The sequence below is a fragment of the Lipotes vexillifer genome, unplaced genomic scaffold (genome assembly GCF_000442215.2).
Source record: "Lipotes vexillifer unplaced genomic scaffold, Lipotes_vexillifer_v1.1 scaffold715, whole genome shotgun sequence".
Classification (NCBI taxonomy): domain Eukaryota; kingdom Metazoa; phylum Chordata; class Mammalia; order Artiodactyla; family Lipotidae; genus Lipotes; species Lipotes vexillifer.
In genome coordinates, this window is record NW_006788828.1 from 355,861 (window position 1) to 371,612 (window position 15,752).

The 15,752-nt window shown below is 39.6% G+C and overlaps 1 protein-coding gene across 2 annotated transcripts in view; it reads right to left on the reverse strand.

Annotated features, from left to right (window-relative positions):
• The window catches only part of NADK2 (NAD kinase 2, mitochondrial), a 45,364-nt gene that overhangs the window by 29,342 nt on the left and 270 nt on the right, over positions 1–15,752 (reverse strand). For both annotated transcript variants that reach the window (XM_007461842.1, XM_007461841.1), the window contains exon 2: positions 15,605–15,752. In XM_007461842.1, the coding sequence (XP_007461904.1) occupies positions 15,605–15,752 (148 nt within the window). The remainder of the gene's footprint in view (positions 1–15,604) is intronic.

Genomic DNA, 15,752 nt, shown 5'->3' on the forward strand with positions numbered 1-15,752 from the left:
AAAAAAAAAAAAAAAAAAAAAAAGCCCTATATAAAACAGAATGGGGTTTTGTTTTTTTGGAAGATACATTTTAATGACTATATGTGAAACCTACAAGTATAAACTTAATTAGAAAGTCTGGTTCCAGAAAATCATAACTTGGTTTTAATACCAAATACAGCTGTAAGTTTCCTGAATCATGTGGTCAACAGGATCTCAAAAATCTCATGTTTTACAGCTTGAGTGCTTTTTTTTCCTAAATGGATTTTTAACATACTGCATATGGCTACTGAAGACCAAAGATGAACTAATATTTTAGAAGGCAGTTAGATGACCTTTGTTCTACTTGGATTTTCAGCTCTCTTGTATTCAGATTTATGAACTCTATTTGGAATTTACACAATCCAAACAAAGGGCTTGTTAGCTGCTTGAGAATGGATAACTTTTAGATATAAAGACATATAGCCTTCAAGGATTATTTTTCCTAGTCATTTAGAATATTTTATAATGTCACTATCTTATCATTAATATTCTTTTAAAGTATATGTCTTCTAAATAATCCATAAAGTAAAATGTTGAGAGAGAAGTTTAGAAACATCCATTTAATCATCAAGTAGGAAATATGTCCACTAGAGTGAATGCTAGAATTAAAAAGCATGTTATTTTCGGCATACAACAAAATTACAACTACTTACTTACAGAGAAACTATTCAAGAAAAAAACCAGAAGACTAGCAGAAAAGATCACCTACAACTGAAGATATAAAAGAGAACCACAACAAGACAGGTAAGAGGTTCGGAGATGCAGTATAGTCAATACCCATACCCCTGGGTGGGCAACCCACAAACGGGGGGAAATAATTTACAATTGCAGAGGTTCCTCCCAAGGAACAAGGGGTTGGAGCCCCACACTGGTTCCCCAGCCCAGTGGCTCTGCATTGGGAAGACGAGTCCCCAGAACATTTGGCTTTGAAGGCCAGCAGGGCTTACTTTCAGGAGAGCCGGGGCTTTGGGGAATAGAGACTCCACTCCTAAAGGGCACACACAAAATCTCACACGCTCCAGGACCCAGCGCAGAAGCAGTAATTTGAAAGGAGCCTGGGTCAGACCCACCTGCTGATCCTGGAGAGGCTCCTGCAGAGACAAGAGGCAACTAGAGCTCACCCTGGGGACACAGACACTGGTGACAGTCATTTTGGGAAGCTCGTTCTACCACGAGGATGCTGGCGACGGCCAGCACCATTTTGGAATCCTCCTTCTAGCTTTTTACTGCCAGGATGTGAACCCACAGGTCTGCTGCCTTAAGACCCCGAGGCCACAGATATCCCAGGACCCAGCCCTGTCCACCAGAGGGCCCAAGACCCAGCTCACACACCAGTATGCTCACACTAGCCCTGGGACCCCCGGAGCCCTGCAATCAGAGACCCCAGGACCTGGCTCTGCCCACCAGTGGGCCTGCAACAGTCTGGGGGCCAGCCTCACCCACCAGAGGGTAGGCACCAGCCCCAGGACCCCCTGGGCCCTGGCCCTGGCCACCGGTGGGCTGAAATACCGACTCCAAGACCTCCAGGGCCCTGCAGCCAGAGACTACAGGACTGCCTGCATCCACCAGTGTGATGGCACTAACCCCAGGACCTGGCCTCACCCACCAGTGGGAAGGCACCAGCCTGGGGATCCTCTTGACCCCAGCCCCACCCACCAGTGGACCAACACCAGCTCTGGGGCACCTTAGGCCTCTCAACCAACTGCCGCAGGATCCGGCCCCTCCCACCAGCTTTGAGACACCCCCAACCCCATAGACAGTCATGTTGAGAACCAGCCCTACCCATCGGCAGGCCAAGACTAGACCCGGGACCCTTGGCCCCACAACCACCTACTCCAGAACCCAGCTCTGCCCACCAACACAAGGAGCCCCAGGGCCCCACAGCCAGCAGCCTCGTGACCCAGCCCCACCCAACAGCAGCTGGCAGCCACCACGCAAGGCAGGGCCTGACAACCAACCAGACCTGGGACCAGCCAACGCCTTCCAGACCACCCACAGTAGTCAGCCCAACATAGGAGGGCCCATACAGCCCACACAGGGGGCACCCCTAGCACACACAGGTCTGGTGACCAGAGCAGAGTGTGCTGCTGGCATGCAAAGGACATCTCCTATAAAAGCCTGCTTCTCCCAGGTTGGAAAAACATAACCAACCTACCAAATACATAGAAATAAAAACAGCAAATTAGGAACAACGAAGCAACAGAGGAATATGTACCGAATAAATGAACAAGATAAAACCCCAGAAGAACTAAGTGAAGTGGAGATAGGCAATCTAAACCTGATAAAGAGATCAAGGTAATGATCATAAAGTTGTTCAAAGAACTCTGGAGAAGATGAAATGAAAAGGGTGAGAAGTCAGAAGATTTTAACAAAGAGTTAGAAAATATAAAGATGAACCGAACAGAGAAGAACACAATAACTGAAATGAAAAATACACTAGAAGGAATCAACATTATATTAGATGACATAAAGGAATGGATCAGAAAGATGAAAGATATAGTAGTGGAAATCACTGAAGCTGAACAGAAAAAGAGAAAAAATAAATAAAAAGAAATGAGGATAATTTAAGAGACCTCTGGGACAACATCAAGCATACTAACATTCACATTATAGGGGTCCCAGAAGGAAAAGAGAGAGAAAGGGGCAGAGAACATATTTGTAGACGTAACAGCTAAAAAGTTCCCTAACATGGGAAAGGATAGACATCCAGGTCCAGGAAGCACAGAGAGTCCCAAACAGGATTAACCCAAAGAGGACCACACCAAGACACACAGTAATTAAAATGGAAAAAATTAAAGATAAAAGAGAGAATATTAAAAGCAGCAGAGGAAAAACAACAAGTTACAGACAAGGGAACTCCCATAAGGCTATCAGCTGACTTTTCAGCAGATACTCTGTGGGCCAGAAGGGAGTGGCATGATATATTTAAAGTTAAGAAAGGGAAAACCCACAACCAAAAATACTCTACACAGGAGGGCTTTCATTCAGATTTGATGGAGAGATCAAAAGTTTTACAGACAAGCAAAAGCTATAAGAATCCAGCACCTCTAAGACAGTTTTACAACAAATGTTAAAGGGACTTCTCAAAGCAGAGGGGAAAAAAAAGGCCACAACTAGAAATATGAAAATTACAAAAGGAAAAAGCTCATTGGTAAAAGCAAATATACAGTAAAAGTAGTAAATCAACTATGTACAAAGCTAGTAAAAAGGTTAAAAGACAAAAATAGTAAAATCATCTATATCCACAATAAATAGGCAAGAGATATGCAAAATGATGTAAAACATGATGCCCAACAGTAAACATGAGAGGAAGGAGCAAAAATGAGTTTGAACTTAAAGAGATCAGGAACTTAAAACAGTCACATGTATATACAGATTGCAAGATATAAACCTCATAGTAAACACAAACCAAAAATCAACAATAGATTCACATGAACAAAACAGAAAGGAATCCAAAGATAATACTAAAGATAGTCATCAAATCACAAAGGAAAAGAATAAAAAAGAACTACAAAACAACCCCCCCAAATTAACAAAATGGCAGTAAGTATACACCTATCCTTAATTATTTTAAATGTAAATGGACTAAATGCTCCAATCAAAAGACACAGAGGGGCTGAATGGATACAAAAACAAGACCCATATCTATGCTGCCTATATATACACAATGGAATACTACCCAGCCTTGAAAAAAAAGAATGAAATCTTGCCATTTGCGACAGCATGGATGAACCTAGAGGGTATTATTATGCTAAGCCAATTAAGTGAGACAGAGAAAGACAAATACTATATGATTTTACTTATATGCGGGATCCAAAAAAAAAAAAAGAACGTAACAAAACAGGAACAGTTATAGATACAGAGAACAAACAGGTGATTGCCAGAGGGGAGAGGGGTAGGGAAAGGAAAGAATAGGTGAGGGAGATTAAGAGGTACAAACTTACAGTTGCAAAATAAATGGGTCACAGTTATGAAATGATTACGTGGTGACCATTTTGAAATGTACAGAAATACCAATCACTATGTTCTGTAACAGGAACTAACATAGCATTGTAGATCAATTATACTTCAAAAACAAACTCACTCATAGAAAAAGAGGTAAGATTTGTGGTTACTAGAAGCAGGGGATGGAGGGACGTAGAGTTGGATGAAGGCAGTCAAAAGGTACAAAGTTTTAAGATAAATAAGTATTAGAGATGTAATGGACAACATGGTAATTATAATTTGCACTGCTCTGTGTTATATATGAAAGCTGTTGAGAGCAAACCCTAAGAGGTCTCATCACAAGAAAAAAAATTTTCTATTTCCTTAATTTTATGTCTATATGAGATGACAGATGTTCACTAAACTTATTGTGATAATCATTTCATGATGTATGTATGTCAAATCATTATGCTGTACACCTTAAACTTATTCAGTGCTGTGTATTAATTACATCTCAATAAAACTAGAAGGAAAAAAACAGCATGTTTTCTTTCCTTTTCCAAATTCCCTTACGCCTTGCCTCTTTATGATACAAAATATGTTTTTCAGTACCTGTCCAAAATACAATCTTATATTCTTCTGTTTTAAATCATTACTTACTGAATTATAAAGTAAAACCAATTTTAGATATTTTAATAATATGTATTTTTCTTTTTAAAAAGGTTATAAAAACAACACAACATGGAAGATACAGTCATGAAAAATTAAAACTACATATAATCTTATTACCTTGGGATAATGAGTGTTAATATTTTGATACCTACCTTCCCAATCTTGTTTATGAATAATGGATTAAGACTTTTTTTTCTTTTTTTTGCGGTACGCGGGCCTCTCACTGTTGTGGCCTCTCCCGTTGCGGAGCACAGGCTCTGGATGCACAGGCTCAGCGGCCAGCTCACGGGTCCAGCCGCTCCGCGGCATGTGGGATCTTCCTGGACCGGGGCACGAACCCGTGTCCCCTGCATCGGCAGGCGGACTCTCAACCGCTGCGCCACCAGGGATGCCCGAGTTAAGACTTTTAAAATAGTGTTGTCCTCACTCTATAATCTACAGGGAAACATGCTTTTCAGAAGAGAAGCTGAGGACATATTTGGCTATTTGAAAATTAGCCCATCTACAAATAATAAATGCTGGAGACGGTGTGGAGAAAAGGGAATCCTCCTACACTGTTGGTGGGAACATAAATTGGGGCAGCCACTATAGAGAACGGTATGGAGGTTCCTTAAAAAACTAAAAATAGAGTTATCATATGAACCAGCGATTCTACTCCTGGACATATATGCAGAGAAAACTATAATTTGAAAAGATAAATGCACCCCAATGTTCATAGCAGCACTATCTACAGCAGCCAAGACATGGAAGCAGCCTAAATGTCCACCAACAGATGAAAAGATAAGGGAGATGTGGTATATATACACAGTGGAAGATTACTCAGCCATAAAAAATAATGAAATAATGCCATTTGCAGCAACATGGATGGACCTAGAGATTATCATACTAAGTGAACTAAGTCAGACAGAGGAAGACAAATATATGATGTCATTTATATGTGGAATCTAAAATAAAAATGATACAAGTGAACTTATTTACAAAATGGAAATAACTCTCAGACACAGAAGACAAACTTATAGTTACCAAAGGGGAAAGGGGTGGGGAGGGATAAATTAGGAGGTTGGAATTAAAATATACACAATACTATATCTAAAACAGATAACCAACAAGGACCTACTGTACAGCACAGGGAACTATACTCAAAATATCTTGTAATAACCTATAAAGGAAAAGAATCTAAAAATGTTATATATATATATATATGTATATAAATATGTGTGTGTGTGTGTGTGTGTGTATATATATATATAACTGAATCACTTAGCTGTACACCTGAAATTAACACAACATTGTAAATCAACTATACGTCAATAAAAATTTCAAAAGGGGAAAAAAATAAACTGAATTCCACACAGAAAAAAAAATTAATCCATAGATGTTAACTCGCATATACTAAATGAGACAGCCTGTACAACAGTTTAATGCCTAGATATAAACCTCATTATATTTAGACAGAGCAAACCAATGTTAAGAATATTTTCTCTAAAGGAAAGCAGCAAGCAAGGTAATAATTAGATAATCGTTCATTTACTTTGATCAACAAATCAATGTAAATCAGGGCTGAAAAACTATTCTAAGAGTATCATTTCTAAATATGGATGAACATAGCATTAATATTCAGATTATTACTTCCATTACCCAACCATAGATTAACTAAAACTGCACTAACCACCTTTCAGTAAATATAGATCACAGTGATTTTCTTCTCTGCTCTCTCCCTGGGGATCTCTAGTTTCAGGGCTTTAAAAGAGATCTTGCATGCTGATGCTGATGACTCCTAATTGCAATCTCTAATCCTGGCCTATCTTTAGGGTTCCAGGTGAAGGTACCCAACTGTGTCTCTGACATCTTTCTCTGGATATCTAACAGGCATCTCAAACTAACCTGCTTCAATATGAAGCCCCTGATTTTCTAGCAGATAAGTTACCACGCTATATTATTTTTTACAATAATTACCTCTCATGAAGCCATTTCAAGAGTAAACACTGAATAGCTAGAAATTAAGCTCTAAAAAATTGAATTTATTCATTCAGATATGTGAGTGCCTACTACTCTGTTCAGTTAAACATTAGCTGAGCTCAATCAAATGCATTAAATGCAGCACTGAAAACTCAGTGAGAACTCATTCAAAGGTAGAAAAGTGTATTAAAATATTTTCATCAAATTTACTGCTTCTAACCTGCTATAAATAAAACTTAAGGGTAACTGGCCTTCAGAGTTCAATTCACTGTCCAGATTTTTATCTTATGTTCCCATTTTTGGCTTCCACAATATAGAACATGTACCCAGGAATAAAGGACATAAATCCTACATATCGGTACTATTAATTCTAATCTGGTGGTTCAGGAGCTTTGGTGCTTACTTCCTGGCTCTCAGAAAACACCAGAAAATTAGGATTACTCAGCAGCTGAGTTTTATGAAACTTCAATTTGACATGGTGAAGGAGATCTGAATTTGCGGGGGAAAAATTATAGAGAACTAATAGAAAACTAAGTTTTCCACGATTTTAATATGTTTTGCTGGCAACACTGAAGTTCCAAATCTAAAGACAAAGTTCATTTAGCATTAGAATACTTAATATTGGAGCAGAAATGTCACTTCATAAATTCTTATTCCTACTCACATTTCTTCTTGTAACTAATTCTTTAACAACTCATGCTCGATACATTTATTTAGAGAATACAAGTTCTTTAATCATTTTCATAAACAATCTAGCTGGTTGGGCTAGTAAGCTGCATTAACATGTACTGGCTAGCTAGGCAGCTAAGAGATAAGGCATTTTTAAAAATCACTAATAAAAAGCATCAATTAGAAAGTCTTAAATCACTATTCAATTGGCTCATATTTTTTAAAGTTTTTTTTTATATTCAAAGGCTAGTAAGAATTTCTAGCTACCCCCTCAGAAAATAACAACACTTCAAAGATTTAAAAACATACTTCAATCAAACAAGAACACGTGAATTCTCTGTAAAATCTCTTACAATTAAGAGATTAGAGAAATTACTGAAATTTAGAATACATTCTCAATTCTGCAATGCTACACCTTAGGTATTTGTAACAAAGTTCTTAATATTTTCTTCCTTTTTTTCCCCAAAAGCTTGTTAGTTCCTACTGGCATTAAAAAAAAAATTCTTTTATGATTATTCACTAGGATACTTGGAAAAAGCAGTGTGAACCTAAAAGCTCTACAGGCAGACACACTCAGTATTAGCAATAGAAATTTCTTATAAAATCTCCAAAAGCCAACATCACTTCTCCCCACGCGGCTCAGGTTAAAACACAACACAGCATGAAAGGAAAAAAAAGAGGGCTCTGAAGGGACAGAAATTCACCACACCTTAAGGTCAGAGGTGATAGGCTATTTTCTAAACGGCCCAAACACTTTTATTAAAGTATCACAGACATTTTTACTTGACCAAAACTGAATCTATTACAAATACAAATTTTTTAAACTTGTCTTACTAGTCAGCTGAGCGTTAATATTTTGTACTCCAGTAAGGGAAGGAAATATGTCTTTAACACATAAATTTAACACAGTCTCACCAACTCGTGAGACAATGACAGTTTGGTATGTAAACTCACTAGGCATAATTTAAGCACTCTTAGAAGAATACACTTAACTAAATAGTACACCAAGCACTATTCAAAATTGCCTTAAAAGGATTAGTGGTACCTAATTGACAGCTAAAGTAAACTGCTTACCTAGTATGATCAGGCCAGGTGCAGGGAACCCTAAATATTTCTTCAGCTACATTTGGTATTTATCTTGGATCATTTCTATTCCATGTATTCTTTATCTCAGACTCTCACCTTTACTTTCCCCATTGTCTTATTCCTACTTCTGCATTCCCCTTAATTCTGTTTACCTACTCCCATATATGTTGGGATTGCTCAAGTTACCTTCCTTGGCATTCTTATCCGTTCTCACTTCATTTTCGTTATCTCCCCACTCTAGGGACTTGATCTACCAAGTATACACCAGTACCTATGAAATTAAACTGTTAGGGCAAGCTTATTTCTTGAGCTACAGGCTCAAATTTTCAAATGCCTACCTTTATATTCACCCACATGTAGATCAAGTACCTCTCCACAAAACCATCTAAATCTGATTATATATTCCCCATTCTAATTTGCTTTTCTGAATTCCATTCAACAGTTAATAATACTTCCATTTACCTAGTCAACAAAGTAAACCCCAGATGTCACCTTTAATTCTCCCTTCACACTCTATCTCCATAGCCGGCCAATGGTGAAGTCCAATAATTCTATCTGTAAACTGTTTCTCCAATCTGTCCTTTACGTTCATGCTGCCACTGCTTGAGTTCTGGGCAACATCAACTCTTATCTGGTCTCATGCAACAGCTTGCCTCTGGAATTTCTAAATGAGTTTCTTCCTTAAAAAGTATTTCCTATTCCCCTCGTCATCTAACCACTCCCACCAGAAGCCTGCTTTCATACTAGTCCCAGAATGGTGACGTCTCAGAAAACTGACCCATCCCTCCACTCCTGTGGGGAAGAGAGTAGGGCTGAGCAAGGGTTGTGTTCTGCTGCTAAAAGACTGAAAACCACTAGGAGATAAAACCATGGCATTTAACAACTTTATAAGGCCCACTTACCTGTTTAGCCTCAATATTACTTCCTCTTGAGCAATGATTTTCAAATTGCCCTTAGAATGGGTACCATACCAACCCAGTGATCACAACCAGCATTATAAATAAACAATACTACATGTAACAAGGGTAAACTGCTTCATGTTACCTTCTATTTCAAATATGAGTACATCATGATGTAAGATTTTTCTGACTGTGAATTAAGGTCACCAATGTTTGAGTTCTTTTTACTGGCAAAAAGATGACCTTTCCCACTGTCTTACTAGTACTGTTCTCTCTCCTTCACCTATAAATTCTTCCTTATTCTTTATTTAAGTATCTTAAAAATAAAAGATAACAATTTCACCCTCATCACATTGGCAAAAATGTTAAAGTCTACCAAGTGCTCATGAGAACACTGGGAATCAGGGAGTTATTCAATGCTTATGGAAAAATTATTTGTATTTTTAATTGCAGCATTTTTTTTTAATAGTGGAAAAGCTGGAAACAACCTAATTATCCAAAGAATGGAATACTATACAGCAGTTAAAATGAATTAATATATATCAACACACATAAATTTCAAAACCAATAGTGAATAAGAAAATTTCTAAAAAATAGACACATTCTAAAGAATATGATATTACTCATGTAACTTTTTAAAGACACAAAACAATATTAAAATAAAGTCAACTTATACTTTACTAGCTGAGAAGATATTAATGTGCATAATATCTTAACTCAGAGCTTAAGCCATATAATTAAATATATAGAAAAAGTGGGCTTCCCTGGTGGCGCAGTGGTTGGGAGTCCGCCTGCCGATACAGGGGACACGGGTTTGTGCCCCGGTCCAGGAAGATCCCACATGCCGTGGAGCGGCTCGGCCTGAGAGCCATGGCCGCTGAGCCTGCACGTCCAGAGCCTGTGCTCCACAACGGGAGAGGCCACAACAGTGAGAGGCCCGCGTACCACACACCCACACCCACACCCACACACACACACACACACACACACACACAAATATATATATATATATATATATATATAGTGATCACCGTCAAAATAAATTGTGTTATTTACAATTTCATGGCTGGCTACAGGCTCCCCCAGGTAAGCCTGATACATAGTGTAGGTTGAAAATCAGGGCTCTAAAACATATTGATCAATGATTCTGTTAATGGTTAATTCCAGCTACTGTGATATTCAATCCTTTTACATCTTTATGAGTCTCCTATTTAACTGCAAATATTTATGGGAGCATACCTTAAGCCTCTATTTTCCAAGTAGTGTTCCACAGAATTAAAGACATTTTATGCACCCCCGAAGAAAAATTTATAGTCAAATAAAAATCATCTTTTGTTTAGGCGCATGTTTATCAAATATATTTAACCTCTTTCAGGGCACTCACATCAGTAATCTCTACCTTAAGTTTTTAGCAACTAACATCTTTTGGAAGCCTGACAGCTGGAAATAAGGCCCTGGACTCGCAGCCTCAGGGTGAAAGAACTAAAAATGTTTTTTTTTTAATTCAGAAACATTTCACGACCTTTAACTAGTGGGGATGGAAAGGCAGAGAGGATGATGTGTAAGATACAGTCCTTGCCCTCAACTCCAGAGAAGAAAATAACCACAGATAATATACTAAAATGGAAAGCTCAAAAACATACGTATTATGAAAATACAGTGAAGAATACTTAACATAACCTTGGTGGCCAGAGAGAGGCCCAGCAAGGTTACCAAGGATGGCTTCCTGTGAGAGTAATGTGTAAGCTTCACCTCACAGCAAGAACAGGAATTGGCTAAAGGATGGAGGAGCATTCAAAGCAAAAGGGGCTACAAAGGTAAAGACAGTGATGGATGCAAATCAAACTACCCTGAAATACCATTTTTCACCTACCAGGTTGGCAAAGACCCCAAAGTATGCTAAACTGTTTATGAAAAAACAAGCACCTTCATATATTGCTGGTGAAGGTATACACTGGCACAGCCTCTAAGGGAAGCAATTTGGCAATAGCTATTAAAATTTCAAATCCATATACTTCCTGACTCAGCAAGTCCAGTTTTAAGTATTTTAGTGTTTGACTCATTAACACAAATATTATTCATTACACAGTGTACTTTAATAAACGAAAGCATCTGCACACAATAAGTACTATATACATACTATTAAAAAAAGAACAAGGTGAAGAATAGCTGAAATAATGTTATCATTGAGTAAAAAGGGATGGGATAAAGAAAAAGAATATTTCACTCTGTTGATTTGTATGTATATATTATTTCTGGAAGGAAAACCAAGAAATTGATTAACATTGGTTATTTCCAGAGACAGAAACTGAGTGCCCAGTGACAGGAATAAGAAAAAGACTTTTCATTGCATACTCTTCTGTATCGTTTACATTTTGAACTATTTTAATGTGCTACTGATCCATAAATGAGTTAATTAAATAAGCGCAACATCTAATAGAAATTAAAGCAGTTTGAAATCAATGGAAAATGAAGTTCTAGACAAGAACTGATTAGAAATGAAGCTCAAGAGGTGGACAGGAGTCAATTCATGAAAGGCCTTGTTCTAGCACACTAAGGATAACGAAGGTTCACCTACAATAATGTTTCTCGAAGTCTGATCTGGGGACCACTTGCAAACGTGGAGAGCTTGTTAAAAATGCAAAGCCCTGGACAAAGCATCAGCAACCTTAAGGGTATGGTTCAAAGAGGCAGAGTCTGGGAGTTCTCCACAAACTGAATCTTTATATTGAGGGGGATGAGAATAAGGTTCAGGTACCTGCATTCTAACAAATTCCCTGGGTGACTCTATAGGTTATAGGGAGCTTCTGAGGGGTTCTAAGCAGAGGAGTAAAGTGGCCAGATGTTCACTTTGGATAGACCATTCTGGTTCCTGTGTCTGGAAGATTTTAAAGGAGTGAGGCTCCGTTAGAAGGCTCTCTGGCAGTACTCCAGATCATGTTCTTTAATTTGATAAATACTCTTATTGCATACACTACACTCAATGCACATGTGGCAAAAATATTATCTACCCAAGAACTACAACCTAAGCTATACCAGTGTTTTAAGGAAACTGAGTAAGGGAAACAAAATCCAAGGCACAGCAACTCCCAAATCTGCTAAGAAGGCAATAACTAGGAAGAATGTGAACCAATAATAGAGGGACCACTAAATGAAATTATTCAATCCCATTAGGAAATTAACTTTTTTTTTTTTTTTTTTTTTTTTTTTGCGGTACGCGGGCCTCTCACTGTTGTGGCCCTCCCATTGCAGAGCACAGGCTCCCGACGCGCAGGCTCAGCGGCCAGGGCTCACGGGCCCAGCCGCTCCGCGGCATGTGGGATCTTCCCGCACCGGGGCACGAACCCATGTCCCCTGCATCGTCAGGTGGACTCTCAACCACTGCGCCACCAGGGAAGCCCAGGAAATTAATTTTTTTAAAAAAACTAAAAATGGAAACCATTAAAGGGGGTAGCTTCTGGGGTTGTAAGACTTGGAGTCGGGGCAGAGAAGGGTGGAAACTGCTCATTTTTTATTTGGTATGTATTAAAATATTTTGAAATGAAACATTCTCTTTGGCCAATATGGCATGTTTAATGACGTCAAAACCCTTTCCAATCAGCTTTGACTCACCTAAAGGTCTAGTTTGTGAGTGTCATCAACTCTGTTAATATAAGCTCCACATCCACCAACAGCTATATCACTTATGATGCAAGTAAATTGTAATAATAGTTCAATTAGCCCTTGCCAAGTCTTGAGCCAGTAGATGTAAAATCACTGAGTAGAAATCCTCTATTCACAAGAAAAGTCACTGACAGGTTGGGGGAAGGGAAATGCAAGAATTAAAAATAAACCAATGTAAAACCAATATGAAAGAGCAAATGAAAGTCAAACTTTCATCCAGTCTGTACATGCTTTATCAGCTAAGAAGTATTTCCTCTAATTGTTTAAGTTTCTGCAAAGTTAGAGAACCACAAGACTTCGGGGTATGAAATTAGACTAGCACTCCATCGCTCTTCTTCCATTTGCATTTTAACAAGTGACCTAATAGAGATCTATTCTGCCACAAAACAATCACCACCACCACAGCAAAAGAGAACCCTCTGGTACAAAACTTCAGGTTACCAGGACACCAGAGACACAGCCAGCCACGGTGCCAGAAGACTCAAGTAAGCACTTGGCCACTTTCTTTTTTACCCAATTCACATGATTCGTATACCTTAGTATCTTTTACCCTAGAAAAACAGCAAACAGTATTAATCATCATGTCATTCCTATTACAGAATCCCATTTTAGAACAACTTCACACAGTCTAGTATTATTTGGTCTGTTCCTGATCTCTGGTCCAGGCTCCACCTAATACTATGCCATTCTGAATACTGGCCTTAACATAAATGATAAAACTCAAATCAGTAAGAAACAAATCCAGTAAAACTTAATTGAAATGATAGCAACAACTATTTCAAAACTGTGTTCTACAGTCCAGAAGTTTTACTTCAAAAGTTTTCTTATTCCAAACAGCATACTTAGCAATAAGCAAATATTTACCTATTACAGATTTCTCTTCAGATACTCAGAGTGGGTGTACTAGGTAGTTCGATTTTTAAAGACTTGATTTGCCTTACATTTAAAAAGTTTTGATTAGTGTCAATCTAGTTCAGAGGTCCAAGAATTAATCTAATTCAGATGCCACTCATATTCTTGAGGCCTTGTAAAAGTTCTTCAGTTTTAAAATACCAGAAAGGGCCTTGGAGGCTACCTAGTCCAATCCTAGTATTTCACACATTGAACTAGGTGAAAGCACTTTGAAAACCAGCACAACACAAAAAGTATCGCTGTCACCAAGGAGGCCCACAGAAGTTAAAAGGAAGTTAACCACAGAGAATCTGGGCCTGGCTCCAAGCTCCTGACCCCCAATCCCACACTCTGAACATGCCAATCAAGTATACTATTTTTTTTTTTTTTTTTTTTCTTGCGTTATGCGGGCCTCTCACTGTCGTGGCCTCTCCCATTTGCGGAGCACAGGCTCCGGACGCGCAGGCCCAGCGGCCATGGCTCACGGGCCCAGCCGCCCCGCGGCACGCGGGATCCTCCCGAAACGGGGCACGAACCCGCGTCCCCTGCATCGGCAGGCGGACTCCCAAGCACTGCGCCACCAGGGAAGCCCTCAAGTATACTATTTTTACTTGTCGTGAGAGGCTTCCATAAAAGCCATAATATGAAGAACATATTTATGGGTATATGGCATCCGACAACTTCTAAAAAGTAGATCTGCAAAATTAGGAGTACAACCCATATGGCACACCTCTTTCCCAAATCAGAAACGCTTGCTTCATTTTTATTCCCTATCTCACCCTCAACTTCACTCCCTAACACAAATTCAACTACTCCGACCTCCTGCTCCACCTGTTTGCTGATTTACTCTTTAAATGATGTAAATGTTTTCTATAAATTGCTACCTTCAAACACTAGGGAAAAGGAGAGAAACCTGCACCTAGCATGGCCACCCGATGAATACAGGGGCCCTCCTCAATTATCTCATTAAACAGTCAAGAAGTTAAATGCTGAAAACAGTCAGTACTTAAACAAGGATGATTTACAATTTCATTCTGATACCTCCACAAAATATTACCAAAAGATTGCTGATGATTACGAACCAGAAGTTCAGAACAGGCTGTCTACTCTTGCACAGAATTCTACAGGATTATGGTTACAGGCAATTTATTCCAAAGCCTTTTGGTGCAGTGTCAACAATTAGAGATTTCCAATGGAGATTTTTCTGGACATATTGCTCATGGTAGCATCATCACTCTCGTTTCCTTAAAGTGGGTGGGGACATGGGATCAGAAGTTCCAAGAATAAGAGTGAAGGCAGATAATATTCAGGGTTTTTTCCCCCCTTAGGTGTATTTACATACTTTGCAAAGATATTAGTAAATATCTATACCAAATATAGTCTGTTGGGGAGGCACTACTATATTATATAGACCTAGACGCTGTATTTCATAATTACCCTGTACCTGCCTTTTGTCTGGACCTTGCTACTTAACAACATACATTCACATTTTCCCCGCTGCTCTGCCCAGCACTGGAGACACGTGAGCTTTTGATACAAACTCCTGGAACCTTGTCTGAGAACCACGTTCCAGCGCGGAAAAGGCTCAAGCAGACCGGCTCCCCGGAGTGCCCGGGCCTGGTAGTCCTGCCCAGTAAAAGGGGGTGTGTCTGCGGTACCATAGCTTCTTTTCCGCTGCCCATAGCGGCGCCCAGGGGCTCCGTTTCCCCCGGGTCGGCCTGCGGAGCGATTCCCAGAACCGCACCCCCAAAGTCACGGCCGAGCCAGTGAGCGAACCAGCGCCGGGCCGAGGCACAAGGGCGGGGGCCACCGGGACCCACCAACTGCTTCAGGTCCTCCTCAGAGAGCTCCGCGTAACGGTACCGCTGCTGCTCGAACTCGTACCGGGTGGTTTTGGCCACCACCACCACCCGGGACGGGCGGAAGCCGCCGTCGGGACGGCTGCCACAGCCCGCCAGCTCGCGCGGC